Genomic DNA, 19,988 nt, shown 5'->3' with positions numbered 1-19,988 from the left:
TGTTTTTGTTTTTCTTTTAGGTTTTATGACCTCAATTACACCCACACAACCTGAACTTTGAACATTCAGTGGATTGTCTGTGTTCTGAAGCCTTTTGAGCTGCAATGCAAACAGGCAAACAGGCCTCAACAGTGACATCTGCTGGCACATTTCTATGTCATGGGATTTGTGGACTCTTAACTCACAGTCCACAGGCAAATCAGAGCACTTGTTTGAGCCAGAAAACCCCAGACCAAGAAAATCTACTGAATGTTAAAACTAGTTTTTTTGGGGTGCAATTGAACTAAAACAAAATACATTTTTCAAAAACTTATTTTTTTAATGTCACAATCCCTTTAACATTTTACCAGACGATATCACTTACAGCATATTTGAACATCGTTGGTGTTTATTGCAGGAAACTGCATGGACCCTAGATGGATAATTAGGAACGATTACACTCCAGATGCCCCAGAGGGTTTCAAAGTCGAGGTGGACACACGCCACGACAAAAACGGACGCATTCAGCCAGTGCTTGTGGCACAATGGGAACTAAAAGACGAAGGTACGCTGTACTGAATTTCCCATTTCCCAGATGAACCACTTCTCATATACTTACTATACTAGTTTACCGCGGAACCTCAAGTCAGCTCTCTGCTCTATACTGTATGTAAAGAGTCTTGAGGAAACCAGCACTGATTTGACACTATAATAACATTGGATTGAAAATGTAATTGAATTCCTACATGATCAAATCTCTTCACTGACAACAGACGACCTACAACCTCACAACAAATTGCGTTGCGACACGTTGAACTTGTGAGCTTGTAGATCGACTATTTTCACATAATGTTTGCTCCAGAATAGGGACACTAGGGATTCATGTAGTTGAAGCGGTCACAGAAACATTTGGAATAGAAAGGGACATTCAGGAAAATCATCTTGAAGTTTTGAACCTGTTCTTATTGACTCACAGGAAGTATACGGTTTCTGAAGGCCACCGAGCTTCACGTCCTTGTCATAGCGACCAACCAGAATCTTTGTGTTCGGTATTCTTTCCGGGACCGCCCCTTACCTATGAAGAACCCAAAGGAACAAAAGGTGTGTACACGCTGGAATGTCTATTTTTAGGACATACTTTTTCCAAATGTCATGGCAATGTCATGGCTTTATTCCATCTATTAAGGGTCCATACCAGTTTTTCATCTACAGTAGTACATGAAAACTTTGGGTATTTCACAAATTTGTAAAGTCTACCCTGGCTTGTGTGTGCACAGCAGATTTTTATTTGCTTGATTCAATATTTAGATATTTGATATTAATTTTATCAAACACGCCCTCTTCCTATATAAACCCATTGTAACTTCAAACTCCACTTTAACCATGTTAGACTCATTGACAACACATGTCTCTGATCTGATCTGGTGACTGATATATACGATCTTATTAAAAAAAAACATACGGTACTCAAGTAAAGTTAAATGAAGTACTTACCGGTAGTCACTTAAATTCATTATCACCATTACTAATAATTATTTTTGTTTCGTTTTAGTGGAATTTCACTGTAGATATGGTGGTGGTTGACCCTGGTCAGATGTACTCGGTGTCTGTCTTTAATGTCCCCAAGCCAGAGCTGGCTCACACCCCTTATGACGTCAGAACAGAAGTCACTGTTCCAAGTAAGTAAAGCACAGCAGCACTTCTCAAACGTGTTTACGTCAAGAACCCCTACATTTAGCTGGGGATCCCCTGGAACCCACTTTGAGAACACATATCCTACTAAGCTAGTAGGTGCTACAGTACTTTCTCATTATTGTCTAGTATATTGCATTGTCTGTGTGTTTGAGTCAGAGTTGTATTAACAGAGAGAACTGTTCTGATCCTCTATCAACTCAGATTGTCAAGATCGCAAGATGAGAGAAACTGAACCTTGCGTAATGAGCGGTAAGTAACACTGCTATAATTTCCCTTAGAAGGTCTCTCCTCCGTCTCTCCTCACTCGGTGAAAAAATGGGTTACAAAATCGTGGGGGGAAAAATGCTGAAAAGTCTTTGAAAGCCTAACAAAAATCTAAATTATTTCCACTCTGCATAAAAAGTAAATAATAATAATAGTAATAACACTTCAGATTTTGCAAGTGTGACTCACACTTTTGTTGATACAGGAAGTCTTTGGAAGCCTAACATGACGCTGGAACTGTTGAGAGAGAACCAGTCCAGCAGACCCATGCTGTCTGTAATCTTCAATACCGACCAACTCTCCAAGAAATACCTGGTGCTGGTCCGATCACTCCGATGCTCGTTTGACTCGCCGAAAGACATGGATGTTGAGAGGGTGAGAGGTCACCTAGTGGTGGAATGTCACCAAGTACAATACACTCAAGTACTGTACTTAAGTACACTTTTGAGGCAGTTTTACTTTACTGAAGTATTTCCAGTTTTCAGTACTTTTACTTCTACTCTACTAGTACATCTCAGGGGCAAATATGTATATTTTTTACTACAATTATTTGAACACTTAAGTTACTAGTTACTTTGTAGATTTTGTATTATTATTATTAAAAAACATTCATTAATCACTTCAACCCTATACATTTCGGCCATTTGAAATTGAAAAAAGCTACAAGCTCACAATGCATTGCGATGTGACGCATTGTGAGCTTGTAGATCTGCTAGTTTCAAAATATCTTTATAGATTTGAAAACTTGTAAATTGGACATTCTGCGTAATGGCTACCTTCTACTTTTGTATTATATACATTTAATAGTAAACACTAAACAGTGCAGGCACACACGCACACACTGGCACATAGACCAGAAAGAGAACGCAACAGACAGACGAGGCATAATTGGCACAGCACACTGAGCGCAGCACAGCGCAGCGCAGCGCAGCACAACGGCTCGCTCCAGCCACATTAACACAATACAAAATACCTTATAATAACCCGCACTGACCGGAGACGGAGAGATTCATACGTCCCGCGCGTAAAACTGGCCTGGTCACTGTCAGCACGGGGATGGGGGGGAGAAAGTTTGGGGAGAAAGTTTTCCCGCTTCTGTACTTCTCACTCTGACACAGCCAGTCAATTAGTGGGACACATCAAAGGAGAACACAGCTGCAGGTTGTTAATTAAGGCTGTGGCTGAACTCCGATGCAAAGGGAAAGTATGACTTATGTCGTGACAATAACCAATCCTACAGTTTGAATTCTGTACACACAATACTTTTTCCACCACTGGAGGTCACAATGTTGGAAGCATAGCCCAGACACACTGTCATGTACGGGTGTAAACCTTGTATGTCCAAAACTGTTCAGGAAAAGGAAAAAAAAATAACCTACAGTATGTTCCAGTGGATCTAATGTAGCTATTATTCAGTCATAAACTCTTCTTAACACTTTTTCTTTCTTTTCAAAATCTTTTTATTTTCGTTTTATAACAGTATAGGTGTCAAGTCACAGATTCATAGAAAAATAAAAAAATAAAATATCAGATTTTAGTATCAGTGACTGGGGTAAACAAACGTACTGTATGATCGTGGGCAGACATAATGGAAAGACTGTTATTATGCAAAACATGGCCCTTCAAGACAAAAGAAAAACGAAAAACATTTTCTCCCCAATTTAGTATAGCCAATTCCCAATTCCCCAGCCTCTCTACAAGTACTCCATTTCTTAACACTTTTTATAGCTTAAGTTCAGGAGCAGGACCACACCTCCAACGCAGCTACCTCCACCTCCTATCAAGCCACCTCCAATCAGGTCACCTCTGCCCATATATGAAAGCCCATCCAACCCACGGTTCTTCCTCTGTTCTCACTTTTGTCATCCCTCCCCCCACCCTAATTCTTGAAAAATGTATACAAAAATAGCAGCTTTTCAAGCTCACATCATGTCACGTCGCTGCATGCTGTCAGCTTATAGATCGGCTATGTTTGCTACTTTTGTGTCACTGTGACACGGTAGTATGACAAAATAGGCATTCATTTACATAACAAATAATGTAACATTTTGAGATACAAGGTTTCTGCCTGACAACCATAGTTGTGTTTGTGTTTCACTATTAGTATTGGAAATGGTATCGAGTATATCGTTGTTTTATTATGTGTTGAAATGAAATCTAGGCTAATAGGCAGAGCTGTGTCTCAGGAAGAAGACATGTGTAGTTGTTCCTCTTTAGAGACCTGACCTAGAAGCCTGTATTTACTGTAGATTCAGCATCCTTTACTGTTTTGCCCCAGATTCCTTTTTTGTTTCTTCTGTTCACATGGCAACAAAATAGGCTCATTATATTTAGCGATGTCAAACGTATGTGCCTCGGAAGTCAGAGAAATATCTTGACCTTTCATGTTACAGTACATATTTTCCACCTAGTCGGTGATGCATTACTAGGTAGACTTGTGGTCTACCTAGTAATGCATCACCGACTAGGTGGAAAATTTCCCCCACATCCTGTTTGGTAGGGTGTAAGTATCTAGAGGAAACAAAAAAGAGTTTGTTTCATTGCATAATGTCCCAATCTAAAATTATTGTGTTAAATAATCATTGCTAGTATAGAGGGTATGCGCATGCTTAAAGTGAATGGCACATTGAGTGTCAAATTGAGTGGCAAAGCAACATGCAAAGTGAGTTTAACATTGTTTAATGCAATCAGATATGACTTTTCTGTGTGGATGTATGGGCTGTCGAGGCCAGAAAGTAGTTTTTTGCTACTCAGTAGGCGTTCCTGCATAACTTCCTGGTTTGATGATGATGTCACGCGCATACCCTCTATATAGTGTTTGTTCAGTAACAGGAATCTCCCTGTCTCTTCAGATCTTTAGTAAACAGAAAAAGCATTTTCAGGTCAGGATACCAGTTTCATCCAATTAGACAAGAGAGAAACTTACAGAATAGACTAGGATAGAACTTGGAAGTGCAGGTGACACAAATAATTGAGCAGACAAAATTGGAACTGGAACACTATAAATTGGAGCTGATAAATACTCTCTCCTAATTGGCTGAATATGGCAACCTAACTGCAAATGTATTTTCTGTTCATGAGCAAACAATCTATAGCAATGAATACTATCAGAATATAGAGCTTTAACCTTTTAACAACAACCTTTTTGTTTTAACCAAAGAATATCACTTACCCTACCTTTAACTCTAAGAGGGTACAGATAGAACCACATTTGGTTCCATTGAAAGAAGAGAGAGGAAAATCAAATCATTAGACTCTCTGCAAGTTTAATTTCTTGATTCAGGACTGATGTGATCAGCATTCCAGCTAATCAGTTTTTGGCATCAAAATCTCTAGTTTCTCACAGTAGCTGGAAGATCATCATGTCCTCACATGATATGATAATCAATTTTAGACTCACACAATTGAAATAAGATGACAGACAGTCGAGACAGATATCTGGATGACAGACAGATATCATCAGATAACTTCATCAGCTGTATATCAGCTCAATGTCGATGTTAGGACAACGCTATACCGCGTTATGCTCGGTGCTTTCAATATTATCTAAAGCTATATCATTTGTCGTGCACGTCGTCATGCAATAGTTTCACAAAACATCATTATGTCTTGACGACTCTCTTCCCTAGAAAAACGAGACGTCACTGACTGTACATTTCCAGCTGGAGGATTGGCCAAGAAGCTGCTGTGATTTTGAGGTTGAGGTACGTGTTCTTATGAAGTGCTTCCTCTTTTCATTCTATTGTTTGTTTGGTTGAGCCTCTAGGCTTGATTTTATGAAACCGTTAGTCTTGCAAGGTTTTTGAAAATGAAGAATTAGCCCGGAACATGAAACTTTCCAGAGGGCTGTTCTATTGTTTATGTTCCTATTATAACAACAACCATCCCTAAAGGGGAGCAACACCAACAGCACCACATTCTCCTCCGATTGGTTCCCACAACTCATTAGGCGTCCTGTGGCACTGAGTGAGTTAAGTAGGTCGGAGATAGGCTTATTGCCAGTATCGGCTGAGAACGCCGGAGTCTATCCCCCGTTTCAATGAGCTAGTCCTGGTATACAAATGGAACCATGGAAATGGAACCAATGGAAATGGTTCAAGACAGAGTCCCTGGAGCCCACTTTGAGATGGAGGTGATGCACAACACCTAGTTGACAGCAACACTTCCGAGTACTTCCTGCACAACTTTGCAGCACCCAAGCCATGCTACTCGTACACCGAGTTGACCGGAACTTGTGGTCCAAAGGCGAGTGCTCTAACGACTGAGCTATACCCGGACACAAAATCAAGCTGTGCCTGACCATTACTACTACTGCTACTGATCTCTTTCATAAAGTTTCTTTGTAAGCTACTGGTCTGTTGAAGCGCTCCTACATTTGATCTTGTGTGTAGGCCACTAGTCTAGGCCCTAGTTGAAACGAGTCGTACTGTATGTGGGTTAGGGTTAGCCTTCAACATCATCGTCTGTGTAACAGCATTGGTTTTATTTGCCTTCCAGATCTCACCATTCTTCCCCCACTGTGGCAATGACTGTGTCCGGCGGCGCGGGAGGCCTATAAATATATGCCCTGGTATGTGAACAGTCGTGAGCTCGTAGATCTTAGGGGAGAGAACAGATGGTGGAGGTGAACGGAACACTGTCCCCTCCCCTCCCAGTGAGCTGTGGCGTCCCACAAGGAAGCATACTAGGGCCTTTACTGTTCCTAATTTATGTTAACGACATGACTTCAGCTTGTGACTGCAACTTGTTCCTGTTCGCAGATGACTCAGCACTGCTGGTCTCGGACAGGAACAAACTGCAGGTTGAAAAGACCCTCAGCTCTGAACTCGGTAGAATCTGCACCTGGCTCGCTGATAACAAACTATCCTTACACCTGGGAAAAACTTAATCCATCCTCTTCGGATCAAATAGTAAACTCAGCAAGGCAGATGGCTTCTTGGTTAGAGTGGGTGACAATATTATCACACGAAAAGATCAAATTACCTACCTAGGTTCCATCCTGGAGGCCAATCTTTCCGGTGATAAAATGGCCACCAACGTAATCAAAAAAGTCAATCAAAGAACAAGATTCCTTTACAGGATCTCCTCACTGGTCAGCAAAAACACCTTGAAGACCTTAACAGGAGCCCTCGTACAAGGTTTCTTTGACTATGCATCCACCTCTTGGTACCACAGCACCTCAAAGGCCCTCAAAACAAGGCTCCAGACCTCCCAAAACAAACTGGTCAGGCTCCTACTTGGCCTCACCCCCCGAACCCACCTCACCCCTGCCCACTTTGACAGGCTGGGATGGCTTAGGGTCGTCGACAGAGTACAGCATCTTGCAATGGGTCTGGTCCACAAGATTCGATACACCACCAAGATACCCATGTACCTGTCTAAATACTTCCTTAATGTAAACGAAGTCCACACCCACAACACCAGAGGGAGTGCAACAAACCATGTACAACCCAGATTCGGCACAAACAAGGGACTAAATTCTTTTCGCTCCTATGCCACCAAAATGTGGAACGCCCTACCAACAGTCATTAAGACATGTGAATCCCTTGACTCCTTCAAAACCGCTCTCAAAGGGCACCTACGGATGGCTGCAATTCGAAACTGGCCTCTGTAAAATCTGAATCCCCCCCACGCCCCCCCCCCCCCCCCATTTTCCCTCACTGTATATTGTATCTTTTCCCTTTTTTGCTTCCCATATGATGAATTCCTGTTCTGTTCTTTATCCAGTACTCATGTAAAATAAAGCTACTCAAAAAGACTACTCGGGTACGGTACTCAATTAGATGTACTTCGTTACTGTCCACAATTGGTTGTTGTTATTCATGGGCCTCTGCTCTGCCTCAGTGAAAAGTGAGACCCCAACGGACACCACTCATGGATCCGCTCCCAGTCCCTACCTCTGGGCCGTGGCAGTCGTAGCAGGGCTGCTGTGTGCTCTCGTGGGTTTCCTGTACATCCGCAGGAGATCTCATAGAGGTCAGTAGAATCTATGGCAGTGGTTCTCAAAGTGGGGTTCCTGAAAGCATTCCAGGAGGCCCTCCGACCTCAGTGATGTGACGCGTTGTGAGCTTCTAGATTGGCTAAAAAAATAAAAAACATTTGACAAATGTTGAATATTTTAAAAGTATTTTATCAACACAAATCTTGTGTCTGGGTCACGTGCACATTTCAGAGGGTGGTCTGCGGACAAATACATACTATTTTGGGGGTCCTTAACAGAAGGTCTACATTCTACAGCATTTTCAATTGTCTCACTGTATACTTTTAATTCATTCATATCATTATTCTGTTTCTCCATAATAATAATAATAAATAATAATGAATCTTATTTATATTGCACTTTTCATTCACAAGGAATCTCAGAGTGCTACAAGGTTAAAAACATATGATCTATCATAAAAGGTTAAAAACAGGGTTAACAAAAACAGTGCAAAACAGTGCAAAGCGACAGTTCAGCACAAAAAGGCCTTCCGAAACAGGAAGGTTTTCAGGCCTGTTTTAAAACATTCCACAGTCTGCGGCACTCTCAGGTCCATGGGGAGGCTATTCCATAGACGTGGTGCTGCTGAGCAAAAGGCCCGGTCCCCCATGGTGCGCAGTTTGGGGTCAGGAACATGGAGTTGGAGTAGTAGTTTGTTTGCAGATCTGAGGGTGCGGGTGGAGGATGATTGGATTAAATTGGTATCCCATCTGAAAATGTATTTATTGAAGAGCTGGAGAGACAGGAAGACCCCTGTTACTGTTAACACTCATATTTTTAACAAAACAAAAAACATTTCGTTTTTTTAACTACAATCCCTGTTAGTTTTATAACTGCACCTTCCGTTATATCGTCTCTGTTGGGTGGAAACAAGACTAACTCTAACCTTTGGACCCACTTGGATGTGCTGTGCATGTATTGTGGCTCACCTGGTCTTGTTCTCTCTCCCTAGGTTAGAGTTAGTCTTGTACTCACTTGAGAGATCTCCCTCATACCAGCCTCCTCATAAACAGAGAGATTCCTCCTTTCTCACTCCTCCCTTAGTTCACACTGACTCACCAGACAGCTTGGGCGTCGGCTCTTTAACAGCTTCTGGTGATTGCCTTACTGGCTGCAGGTGCGTCCATGTCCAGGCTCCCATTGGCTGCAATACCTGTACAGGGTGATATACTCCCTCTATCACCTCCCCCAGCCTCATTCTGTGGGGAATAGGCCTGGCTGTTTCCCCTGGTTTGCCAGAATACACAAAAAAAAGAGAAACACGAAAACCTAAAATATGGAGATAAGAGCCCGACCGAAACTATACGAAATATCTCCTCTTATACAACTGTGTCTTGTTATTATAGGCCAGCCCAATCATCTCATGGTCAGAGGCCACGAGCCGCGTCTACCCAAGCAACCTCCCAAGGTGCTGGTCATCTACTCCCAAGACCACCGCCTGTACAGGGACGTGGTTCTGAAGCTGTGTGCCTTCCTGAAGGCCAAGTGTGGCGCCGAGGTGCTGGTGGACCTTCTGGACTCGGCCGGCCTGGGCACCGTGGGCCCCATGCGCTGGCTGCAGTGGCAGCGGCAGCAGCTCACCGCTCCCTCCGACAAGATGCTGGTACTCTGCTCGCCCGGCGTTCAGGCCAAGTGGAGAGCCATGTGCGGCCAGGTAAGCTTTCGTTAACCTAAAACACTGTTCCCATGGGGGGTATTGTATATCTATCTCCCTGCTCTTAATGTTTAATGATGGTTGTATAATTGCACAGGCGAACGGCAAGATGAAAAACACTTCCTTGTATTCTCACTGAACTAAATGAAAACTAAGCGACCCACTGTTTGACTGATTGAGACGATTAGTTGCGGGTTCACTGTTGCACCCCTCTGTGTCCAGGCCCGGGTGATGCTGAGGGAGGACGTGCTCTCTCCTACGGACGACATGCTCATCCCTTTCCTCAACCTGCTCTTGCCGGACATGCACCAGGCCGCCCCTCTGGGCAAATACATGGTGGCCTACTTTGACGACGTCTGCGGCGAGGGGGACGTGCCGTCCGTGTTGGACCTCGGGGTCAAGTACAAACTGATGAAGCATTTTGAGGAGCTGTACTTCCGCATTCTCGACATTGAGAAGTACCAGCCAGGCCAAGTGAGTATAGGGCCGTAGCTGGCAAATATGTTCTTACAGACAGTGATTATTCTGTTGGTTTTAGCCTATTTGTATTTTATTTATTTTTATTTAAAAAAAAACGAATGGATAAAACTGTTGCATGCCTACAGGTCAACCACATCCAGGGCATCGGCGGGGACGAGTACTTCAACTGTCCCTCGGGCAGAGACCTGAGGAACGCCATTGAGACCTTTCAGGCGTACCAGCTGGAGAATCCCGGTTGGTTTGAGGCGGAATGCGTGGAGAGCGAGGAGGTAGCGGTCGCCGAGTCCAACGCCCTCATGGAGTGGCCCCGCATCCCTCCGGTCCTGGAGTGTGTTCCCCTCTTCAGAGAAGGAGCCCCCGTCTACGTTCAGGACATCGAGCTCCGTCTGAACCAGAACAGCGTTCACATCCTGACGCCCGAGGTCAACCCGGAGCGCCACATGGCATCGGTGGTGGAGCTGCAACCGAGGCTCAACCCGGAATGCCGGTACGTAGACCCCAGGTCACTTCCCAGATTGCATTTATTTAAGATGACGACTAGGGTCATTTCTGCTTGGGTTATAGGCACCTCTGATGCTGAGTTCTAAATTCTGAAAACCTGAGGTTGAATTTAGTTCTGAGCTCTAGCCTTTTTTTTATATAGTTCTCTTTGGCTCAGTGCATATTGTTTAGGCAGGGCAGGGGAGCAACAGTTAATCAAACTTATATCTATTTAATCGATTATAGAAAATAATCATCATAATTGATTAATAATCTATCCCTATTTTAGACATGTCATTTACAGGTGAAAAGTAAAAGAATATAGAGAAATATACAAGCTCACAATGCGTAACAGAATTTCTGCTGACGGATCCAATCGTTCTTTTTCAGAATGTCTTTTCTTCCGAACGGGGTCACCTCAGCAGGAGTCCTGGAAGCTCATGTGAGTCCTTACAGCCAGCACACAGAGCAGGTGTACATGACAGAGCCTGTGTTACGCAAGCCGCCGTGGCCGACAGAGAACTGGCCCCAACTCGACGAAGGCCCTCTCGTCATAAAAGGCTGGTGTCCTGCCGCGGACGAGGAAGAGGCTCCCCCCTCGCCTCCGAGCCAGGCCTCGCCTGAGGCACTGCAGAGACTGGAGGCCCTGCAGCGGTCGCTCGGGTTCGGCGCCGCGGGGACGCCCTCTGTAGCGGAGGAAGTGGAATACCTCCCTTCCCTAGAGGCCGATCGTTGCAGTCAGCCGATCGAGATGGACGAAGGGGGCGGTGTGCTTCTGGAGCCTTCTGGGAAGGGCCCGAACAGTGGTTCTGACCAGGGATACATCTCCAAGATGTCTACCCAGCCAGATTCCCCCTTTGGAGGAAAGGGTGAAGACCCATTGATGGCCCTGGTAAGGCTGCAGGAGGAGCTCTTTCAGAAGAATCACGGCTACAATGGGATGTTTGAAATGGCTTAGAACAGTGGTGGACAAAGTACTCAACACCAGTACTTGAGTCAAAGTATACATACTCCAGGTCGGATTACCAAAGATTGTTAATATCAAGTATTTAAGCCGTGACGTAAGCGCCCCCTCCAGAGCTACTTCCGCGTGCTACTGTTTGTGTCGCTTTTGTGTCCCCATAGAGTTATACTGTGTCCCTCCGTAGGACTAAATCTCAGACTAAAACAACCACTAAAGTTTCATTTTACCGCTTTCCTTGCAACAACAAAGCTACTGGTCTCCCAAAACTGCCTGGAAAATAACGTTATTGTAACCAAATTCACGCGTTTAGATAGTGCTATTTACAATGAGAACTTAAGCGGACGGGACCTGGTGCCACTTGGACCTGAACGTAACGTAGGACTACAAAATGACGTCGGATTTAAATAACGAATAGGAAGATAGTCGATCTCAGAGCCACTAGAGGCAAAATGGTACACAAATGACAAATCCTACAAATGGTCTCTTAAGTGGGTGTGGTTTTTGGCATTGTGACATAGTCATTCAAACTTGTCTTTATATAGAAAAGCATTTATATTGTCATGGGTGTTTTATACCTCATACTAAGCATTTAAAGTATGAGGTATAAAGTACAACAGCCTTGTCTTCCTAAAACAGAAAGATTGGGTATAAGACTGACGTTATGTATACGTTGTGTATCTTTCAGGACCTTTCACTGCTTTGTCTCAACCATTACTCTATGGCTCTGGTCTCAGCCACTGCGGTGGATATTTTGACTTTCTTTTTTTCTTTTTTATGTTGCCACTACTGTTGGAGCAGCCATAAACTACACAGGTTCATCCCGATGTTCTGGGCATCTTTGTAATGTTAGTGTTAGTAAAAAGCAGGTAAAAGAGTAACGTTTGAGGCAGACTAACATCAGTCACTTTTCCATTCACTGTAGTAGAAGAAGGTTTAAACCGCAAATATGTCGTCTCCGCCTACAGGAAATACGTTGCCTGCGACCATGAGACCCGTTTCTGAATCAGTCTATAGAGTAGACGAATCCACAGAGTGGTGCCCTGGGTGCAGCCATAGCTGAGGTGTCACATCAAGCACATTATGCTTGACACCTCAACATTGATTGCCTACACCTGTCCTACAGGGCACCGTTCCATGGATTTAAGCAATATTTCACGAGAGGGTGTGCTTTATCATGATTAAGAGTTCTGCAAGTGTCACTGAATTAACACTGCTCCTAGAACTCTTTTTAAAATTGTGCACACATTTTGTAACGTTTTTAATACAAGTCAAATAAAACATTATAGCACTTATTTCTTCACAGCTGCCTCATTACACAACACAAAAGCCACATTATACTTTCTTTATATTTATTGAATGTTTCAACCACACAATACTCTGTTGTACGTAGACAGTACATTGATTTGATTATATCTTTATGGATATACCACACACATTTTTACTGGTAGAATTTGCTTTCTGTAAACAATATAGAATTACTTCCCCTGTAAACAACTTTGGGAGAAAATTATGGTCCATATCAGGCCGTAGAAAATAGCTTTGCACACAACCTGTGCAGATCTAAGTGGCACGTTGTAAGCTTGTAGAATAGATCAGCTATTTCTGCTATTTTTACCTCTTTTTTTTTAAGTATAAAATATATAAAAATTACCAGTAATGTCTTGGTATATGTATTGGTTATTTGTCATATCTGTCATGTGCACTTTTTTTTATTACAAAGCCAAACAAATGTAATTTCTATTCATAATGTTCCAATTTCCAATGCCAAAAACACAATTGACAATTAATCGTCAACTCAATTGTGTAATCGTGTTATCGTGACAGCCCTAGCGACAATGAGACTAGGTATCGTATTGGATTTTAGATAAAGTAATATCATTTGGATGTGTTGTCTTTTCTAATGCCTTATTCCATACTTATATTATTTGTAAATAAACAAAATTGTCTGGTAAGCCTCGTCTAATTCCATATGAAAACTGTAACATAATTATGTTCTCCCTCCCAGGAAGCTCACAGTATGCAAACTAGAGCTAAATAGGCAGATAGTTTGTCTAATACAATATTTTGTCCGATATGACACTTATTAGGCCTGTTTGTTTGGGTGCTCAATTCATATTTTGTAGTATCTCTGAGGTATATCATTCCAGTAATATGTTTTCCAATGAATCTATGAAATGAATGAATGAAACTATAAAATATTTGGCATGTTGTGATAAGCATCAAAGCTATTCTATCTATATCATAAAAAAAGAAAAAACGAATTTAATGACAGCACTGTTGGAGCCGGATATTTTTGGTTAAAATATGAGTGAACATATTACATTATACCAATTCACTCAGCATCTCAATTAAAGTGATTTAATTCATTTCAAATGTACTTTTTCCCCCATTTCATGGTTACATTGTACACATAAGACACAATACGTTATTCCTTTGCACAGTGAGCAATTACTTCACAAATCTAAAAAATAAACATTGCATACGTCATCAAATAACCTGTCTGCATACACTGTACGTTCAATGGTTCTCAAAGTGCAGTCCGGAGACCCCCACTGTGCCCAGGGGTCTTGAAGGGGTTCCCGCGGGGGTCCCCAAAAAAATCCTGCGGGGGGTTCAAATAATATTCATATTTTTGAAAATGTTTGCACAATTCTAAATCTTCCCTTATAGGGGCCCTGCACAAAATGTATACAGAAGGTGGTCTGGGGTAACCTGACTCTGCCAGATGGGGGCGGTATTGAGTAACTATGTTCCCCAAGACAGCTGTGAAACAAATGTGTTCTTGGATCTGGCAGGGTCTGGGGTCCTTGACATGGAAATGTTGGTGAACCTTTGCAGTACACATTTCCATTGACAATGCATTTCTGTGGTCACACACCTATCCAAATGCCAAAGATAAAAGGAGTAACATGCATGTTCCTTTTCAATCAACATCAATCAATACCATCCTGCTAAACTAACTCAAAAGGCACATATCACCCCAGGCCAACATATTCAGCCCTCTCTTAAGCCTACTTTATACTTGAGCACTTGCCAAACAAAAATACATTTCAGTGATGGAAGAAGTACTCAGATTTGTTTTACTTAATAAGTAAAAGTACAAATACCACAGTGCAGAAATACTTAGTTACAAGTAAAAGTCCTGCATTCAAAATTTGACTACAGATTATGCAGAATGTCAGATTTAAGATTTATTATTATTACCAGTTATTACTAGAGCGTTGCCCATGCGGGGCCTCTGCCCGCACGGGGGCCTCTGCCCGCACGTACATCAAATGTAGGAGTAAAAAAGTAGATTTGCTTCCAAAATGTAATGTAGTAAAAGTAATAAAGTAGTCAAAATGGAAATACAAGTACAATACATAAGTAAATGTACTTTTCCACGATTGCAAATCTTCAACTGAAAAACATGACACTAAGTATAAATTAGACAAAATAGAGTAGCAAAGTTAAGAGAACTGCACAGAATAACCATACTTCCATTAAAGTCACTTCAATAACCAACTTTCACCATTATATACTAGGATCTATTTTATAGAATAAATTATTATTTTAGGCACTGAAAATAGACCCTACCAAGGCAATAGCCATATATTGCCTTAACTGTTATTTATATTGTCTTAACTGAATGTGTCCACCATATTGCACAATATACTTTCACACAACACTCAAGTGCTTCTTCAGCAATGTTCTTTTCCAACGCAAAACATTTTCTATAAACTCGTAATAGTGGCCGTATCATGGATTATAATAGTGATAGTGATTTGCATTTTCCTTTTGTAAGTATTCCTCTAACAAATGCAATCACGTGCTGGCCTATTTCTTTGTACTGTTCTGACCTACTTAAAAAGATGATTTGGTGTCAACTGCATTGTTCTTAGCACATGTAGCCAGTATGCCACTATGTTCAATAAAAATGGAACGTTGTAGAGCACCCATGTGTCAGAGGTGTCTGAATCAATGTGATAGATTTTGGACGAAAGTCAAGTTTGGACTTCATCAAACTCATCCAAAATCCCTTCTTAGTGACTAAGCTAACCAATTACCAATTATATATATATATATATATATATATATATATATATATATATATATATGGCTGGGTCCCTGGGTCTGTCCCTGTGTCCCTGGCTGTGTCCGAGCACGAAAATGGCGTTGTAGTGTTTGTTCACCACCAAGTGTCACTGTTGCACAGCCTAACACACAGACACACACAGGCCAGGGAGGAGGGCTTATACAGTACAGTACAGTACAGTACAGTACAGTACAGTACAGTACAGTACAGTACAGTACAGTACAGTACAGTACAGTACAGTACAGTACAGTACAGTACAGTACAGTACCACTCACTTCAGACGGGACTGATTTTTTTTTTAATGCTTTTGGATCATTGCACATATTAAGCACAGATGGATCATTGCACAGATTAAGCACAGATTTCTACTCTATTCTCGGATTAAGAAATGTCATTTTGAATCAGCACAGACCAATTATAGTAGACGATATTTTCATCAATATAAAACAATGAATTTACATTGGATCACCAGGAACATATTGGTTCTGATATTGCACTTATTCAGCGAAACATATAGATTACACGGTCAAAAACAGTGTCTACTCTTTAAATGCCTTCTATTACAAGTGCATTTACAATTTACTTCACAGAACACTTTTAAAACCACAACTTCACAAGGTCCTAGCTGTTTTTAAATCTCAGTCTGTTCTACTGCGACTGTCTGGAGTGCATCATTAAGATTACGATTAAAATAGCACCTGTTGGAAGGACAAAGGAGCCTCCCATTATTCACACTATCCTGTCGTTCAAAGGGACACTATAATGTAGCTGTAATTTTTTTTAAATTAACGCACTACTTGATCATACTACATTTGATCAGAGTTAAATGAACATTGAGTATTTTTGTGTAGATTGGGTCCCCAAGATTAAAAAATAAAAACATATAAAGAGGGTCCGTGGCCTAAAGGCATATCAAACTGGGGGTCCTTCATCACTATGGCTGAGTATAGTGACAGCCACGGTGTTGACATAGATAGACAGGAATGGAGAAAGACTTGTGGAGGCGGACCCTGGACCAATTATCTTTCAAAGGGGCCCCCGGTGCTACTCAGAATAGGCAGCCGGGTGGGCAAGCAAAAACACTATAGCCATATAGGAGGGGTCGTGGTAGAATGCCGGGGCCCACGTATTTTAGCGGTAGCCTATATATACAGTTGAGTAAATTCTTCAATGTGCCTTATGGCCCTGGCGGTCAAGGGCCCATAGCAGGCAGTAGCCCTATTGACACGCGATCCATAATCCATCCATGGACATAGCCATAAGGACACATGTAATTTAGGACTGAGTAGAGACAGCCAGGGTGTTCACATTGGGGACACCTGTCATTCAGGACTGATTAGAGACAGCCAGGGTGTTGACATTGGGGACATCTGCCATTCAGGACTGAGTATTGACAGCCAGGGTGTTGACATTGGGGACATCTGTCATTCAGGACTGATTAGAGACAGCCAGGGTGTTGACATTGGGGACATCTGCCATTCAGGACTGAGTATTGACAGCCAGGGTGTTGACATTGGGGACATCTGTCATTCAGGAATGAGTATTGACAGCCAGGGTATTGACATTGGGGACATCTGTCATTCAGGACTGAGTAGAGACAGTCAGGGTGTTGACATTGGGGACACCTGTCATTCAGGACTGAGTATTAACAGCCAGGGTGTTGACATTGGGGACACCTGTCATTCAGGACTGAGTATTGACAGCCAGGGTGTTGACATAGCCATGGGGGCACATGTCATTCTCCGAGACGCAGTGAGAGAACTGAGCAGGGTTTCTTCCGCTGGCAAACCTCCTGGCTCCTCTCACCGTGAGACACTGTTCAATCAGCTCCAGCACTTTGCACGCCAGGAAGAACACATTCTTCAGCATGAAAACCGAGACGGCTGTCTTGTAAACGTACACCTGAAAGCACCGGACCACGAGGAGCGGGGCGTTGACCACCACGCCGGTGAAGAACCTCGCCCACACCCAGCGGCAGCGCATCTCAGAGGCGGTCAGCTCGTACAGCCAGACGACCGGGACGCCAAGTGCGATGAAATACACAGAGATGACGGTGTACTTGAGGTAGACGGTGGGGATCTCGTTACTGAGGAGCGTCTCCACCAAGGTGAAGCTGTCCAGAAGGTCCAGGCAGGTGCTCATGAAGCAGCTCTGGGAACGGTGGCGCGTGGCTCCGTTTAGGTCCTGGATGATAGAGTTTATCAGGCAGTACAGCAGCGGCACGGAGAGCAGCATTATGATCTTAAAGCCGGTGACGCCGCAGGGCACCTTGAGCGCGACGAGGTCCAGGATCGACGTCTCCAGGACCAGCACCACTTTGGGCGTGCAGGCGATCACGTAGATGAGCCACGCCAGGTAGGCATAGGTGAACTCGCCGAGGTTGCAGCCGAAGATGGAGCTCTTCTGGTGGAAGCCGCAGGCCCGCTCCCTCTTGCTCCGGGCGTTCTTCACGAAGAATATCCCCCAGCCCGTGATCACCACCAGGTCCGTGGCGATCCACGAGCACCAGTACAGGTCGGTGAAGACGATGAGGTAGAAATCCAGCACTCCGCCCTGGAAGACGAGGAGGAGGAAGCACAGCGTCTTGTAGAGCAGGTGCCGCTTGGATTTCTGCACAAACAGGGGAGCGGTCTGCATGAATTCCCCCGAAGATGTCATGGTGCCTGCGAAAAAAATGAGGTGAATTAACAGACCTGTGTTTTCACTGTGCAGTATCATGTTATAATCCGTAGTAGCAATGAATGCTCAAATTTTAACTCAACTGAATTTTAAATGTAATTAAATAACATTTGTGTTGCTTTTTTTTTATTACAGACTTGACCTTTTATTACTGTAGGATGCATGCTCTCCTGTCTCTTTTCTTATTAGTACCATGTTATTTATTTTAAAGCGGCTCAGTATACATTCCTATATTACATTCGTGCAAATGACAAATAGTGTCCTGAATCTTGCCTGCAGCAGCCACCGAGGATGCGGAGACCAGGGGCTGGATGCTGCTCTCCTCCTCCGGGTTGATGCTGATGCTGGCCGCGGTGGACGTCTGGGTGTCCCGCCTGGACGAGGCGCTTCTTCCGAGGAACAGCTGGCCGTTCTCCGGCGCCGAGGAGGAGTAGGACACCGGCGACGGGGAGTCGTCGCGGGAGATTGTTGTCGCTTCGGATCGGGGACGGCTGGCCTTGTTGGTGGTGTTGTCGTTGGTGCAAATTTCTGCGATCATTGTATTTGTGCGTGTCCAGTGTCCACCTCCCTCCCAGTTTTCCACCACACCTCTCCGCTTGTTGTGATGGATTGCATTGAAGGTGGAGGATTGGGAGGAGAGAGCGATAGGCGAGCGCAAACTAAGGCACGGATTACATCTGATAACGGATCGGGGCTGGGGGGAGCGTTCTCTAATACTTTCTTCTGGAAATAGCCGATCTACAATAGCTCACAGCGCGTGAATCACCGTGTGTGGGTCGGCTATTTTCGGCACACCTGCCAACATTAGGCTGTGAGAAAAGTCATATAGCCTAGGCCTGTTTGTTTGTTTTAAAGTTAAAGCTGGCATTTTCAATCTACGAGAGTCTATAGGCTTAATTTCCCTGAGGGTGGATAGAGCTACGGATAGCCTAAGATTTACTCTTGCCTTGTAGATGTAGCCTATATCGATTCTGACATGAAAATGTCAAAATGTCACTTTCTGTGGCTCATATGTCAGGACTCGAGTCAGGACTCAGGAGGTATGCCGTTTATCAGCTTCAATCTTATCTCCGTGAAATTAAATGTTCTGATTACTAAAGAAAGGAGAGATGGGGAGACCCTAGCTCTGGTCCTTTGGGACTTTAAGACCTTAAGGCTATGGACCAAAGCTGGAGACCCCTGAGCTAACACAATGTAGCACTGAATACTAGAGGAGCTGGCACTTCAATCACAGCAACTTTACATTTGATCGCTGTTCAAGTTCAAGTCAGCAGTGTCATGTCATAATTAAGGGTCAGATATATCATGCAGTATCATTTTATTATCATGCCAGTGAACGACCGTGAACCTGATGCTGCGCAAGATCATTTGATACTGTGATTTGTGATATTTCTGTTCCAATAAATATAATTCATTTGTTATTTGACTAATCCCAAATTATATTCAGAGCTTTCATGATCCATTTCTTTCAATTGCTATTAAATAGTTCTTTAAAGCCAAGCTTTTCTGCCTTTTGATAGTTTCAAGTGAAGATAGACAGGAAAGTGGGAGAACGAGAAGGGGAGAGACACGCAGGGTCATCATGAACGGGACTCGAACAGACGACGTGCTGTCGTCCTATATGCGGCATGCTCCTGGACCACTCAAACGACGCGCTGTCAGGCCAGAACCTATATGCGGCATGCTCCTGGACCACTCAAACGACACGCTGTCAGGCCAGAGCCTATATGCGGCATGC

The 19,988-nt window shown here is 43.3% G+C and overlaps 2 protein-coding genes across 2 annotated transcripts; one reads left to right on the top strand and one right to left on the bottom strand.

Moving 5' to 3' along the window:
- The first annotated feature begins 363 nt into the window (after window positions 1-363).
- On the top strand, window positions 364-11,763 carry il17ra1a (interleukin 17 receptor A1a). Its single transcript, XM_083758054.1, has 12 exons — window positions 364-544; window positions 956-1,080; window positions 1,532-1,658; window positions 1,876-1,923; window positions 2,144-2,313; window positions 5,568-5,642; window positions 6,436-6,508; window positions 7,783-7,914; window positions 9,265-9,572; window positions 9,795-10,046; window positions 10,178-10,539; window positions 10,923-11,763. Exons 1-12 carry the CDS (start codon window positions 406-408, stop codon window positions 11,488-11,490), a joined length of 2,379 nt encoding a protein of 792 aa, XP_083614180.1. The 5' UTR covers window positions 364-405; the 3' UTR covers window positions 11,491-11,763.
- A 5,491-nt stretch (window positions 11,764-17,254) lies between these two features.
- On the bottom strand, window positions 17,255-18,788 carry tmem121b (transmembrane protein 121B; the record flags this gene model as incomplete). The annotated part of the gene is made up of 2 exons (XM_083758053.1): window positions 17,255-18,234; window positions 18,524-18,788. 2 exons carry the CDS (start codon window positions 18,786-18,788, stop codon window positions 17,255-17,257), a joined length of 1,245 nt encoding a protein of 414 aa, XP_083614179.1.
- Between the last annotated feature and the right edge of the window lie 1,200 nt (window positions 18,789-19,988).

This window comes from Protomyctophum parallelum (genome assembly GCF_964188405.1).
Source record: "Protomyctophum parallelum genome assembly, chromosome: 22".
Taxonomy (NCBI): Eukaryota; Metazoa; Chordata; class Actinopteri; order Myctophiformes; family Myctophidae; genus Protomyctophum; species Protomyctophum parallelum.
The sequence above is the reverse complement of the archived record's forward strand: the minus strand, read 5'-3'. Positions and strand labels throughout refer to the sequence as shown.

Coding starts and splice junctions, on each gene's coding strand:
- il17ra1a (XM_083758054.1), top strand. CDS start 406: ATGGACCCTAGATGGATAATTAGGAACGATTACACTCCAGATGCCCCA. Junction 10,047..10,177: donor AGAAGTACCAGCCAGGCCAA/GTGAGTATAGGG, acceptor GCATGCCTACAG/GTCAACCACATCCAGGGCAT. Junction 10,540..10,922: donor AGGCTCAACCCGGAATGCCG/GTACGTAGACCC, acceptor GTTCTTTTTCAG/AATGTCTTTTCTTCCGAACG.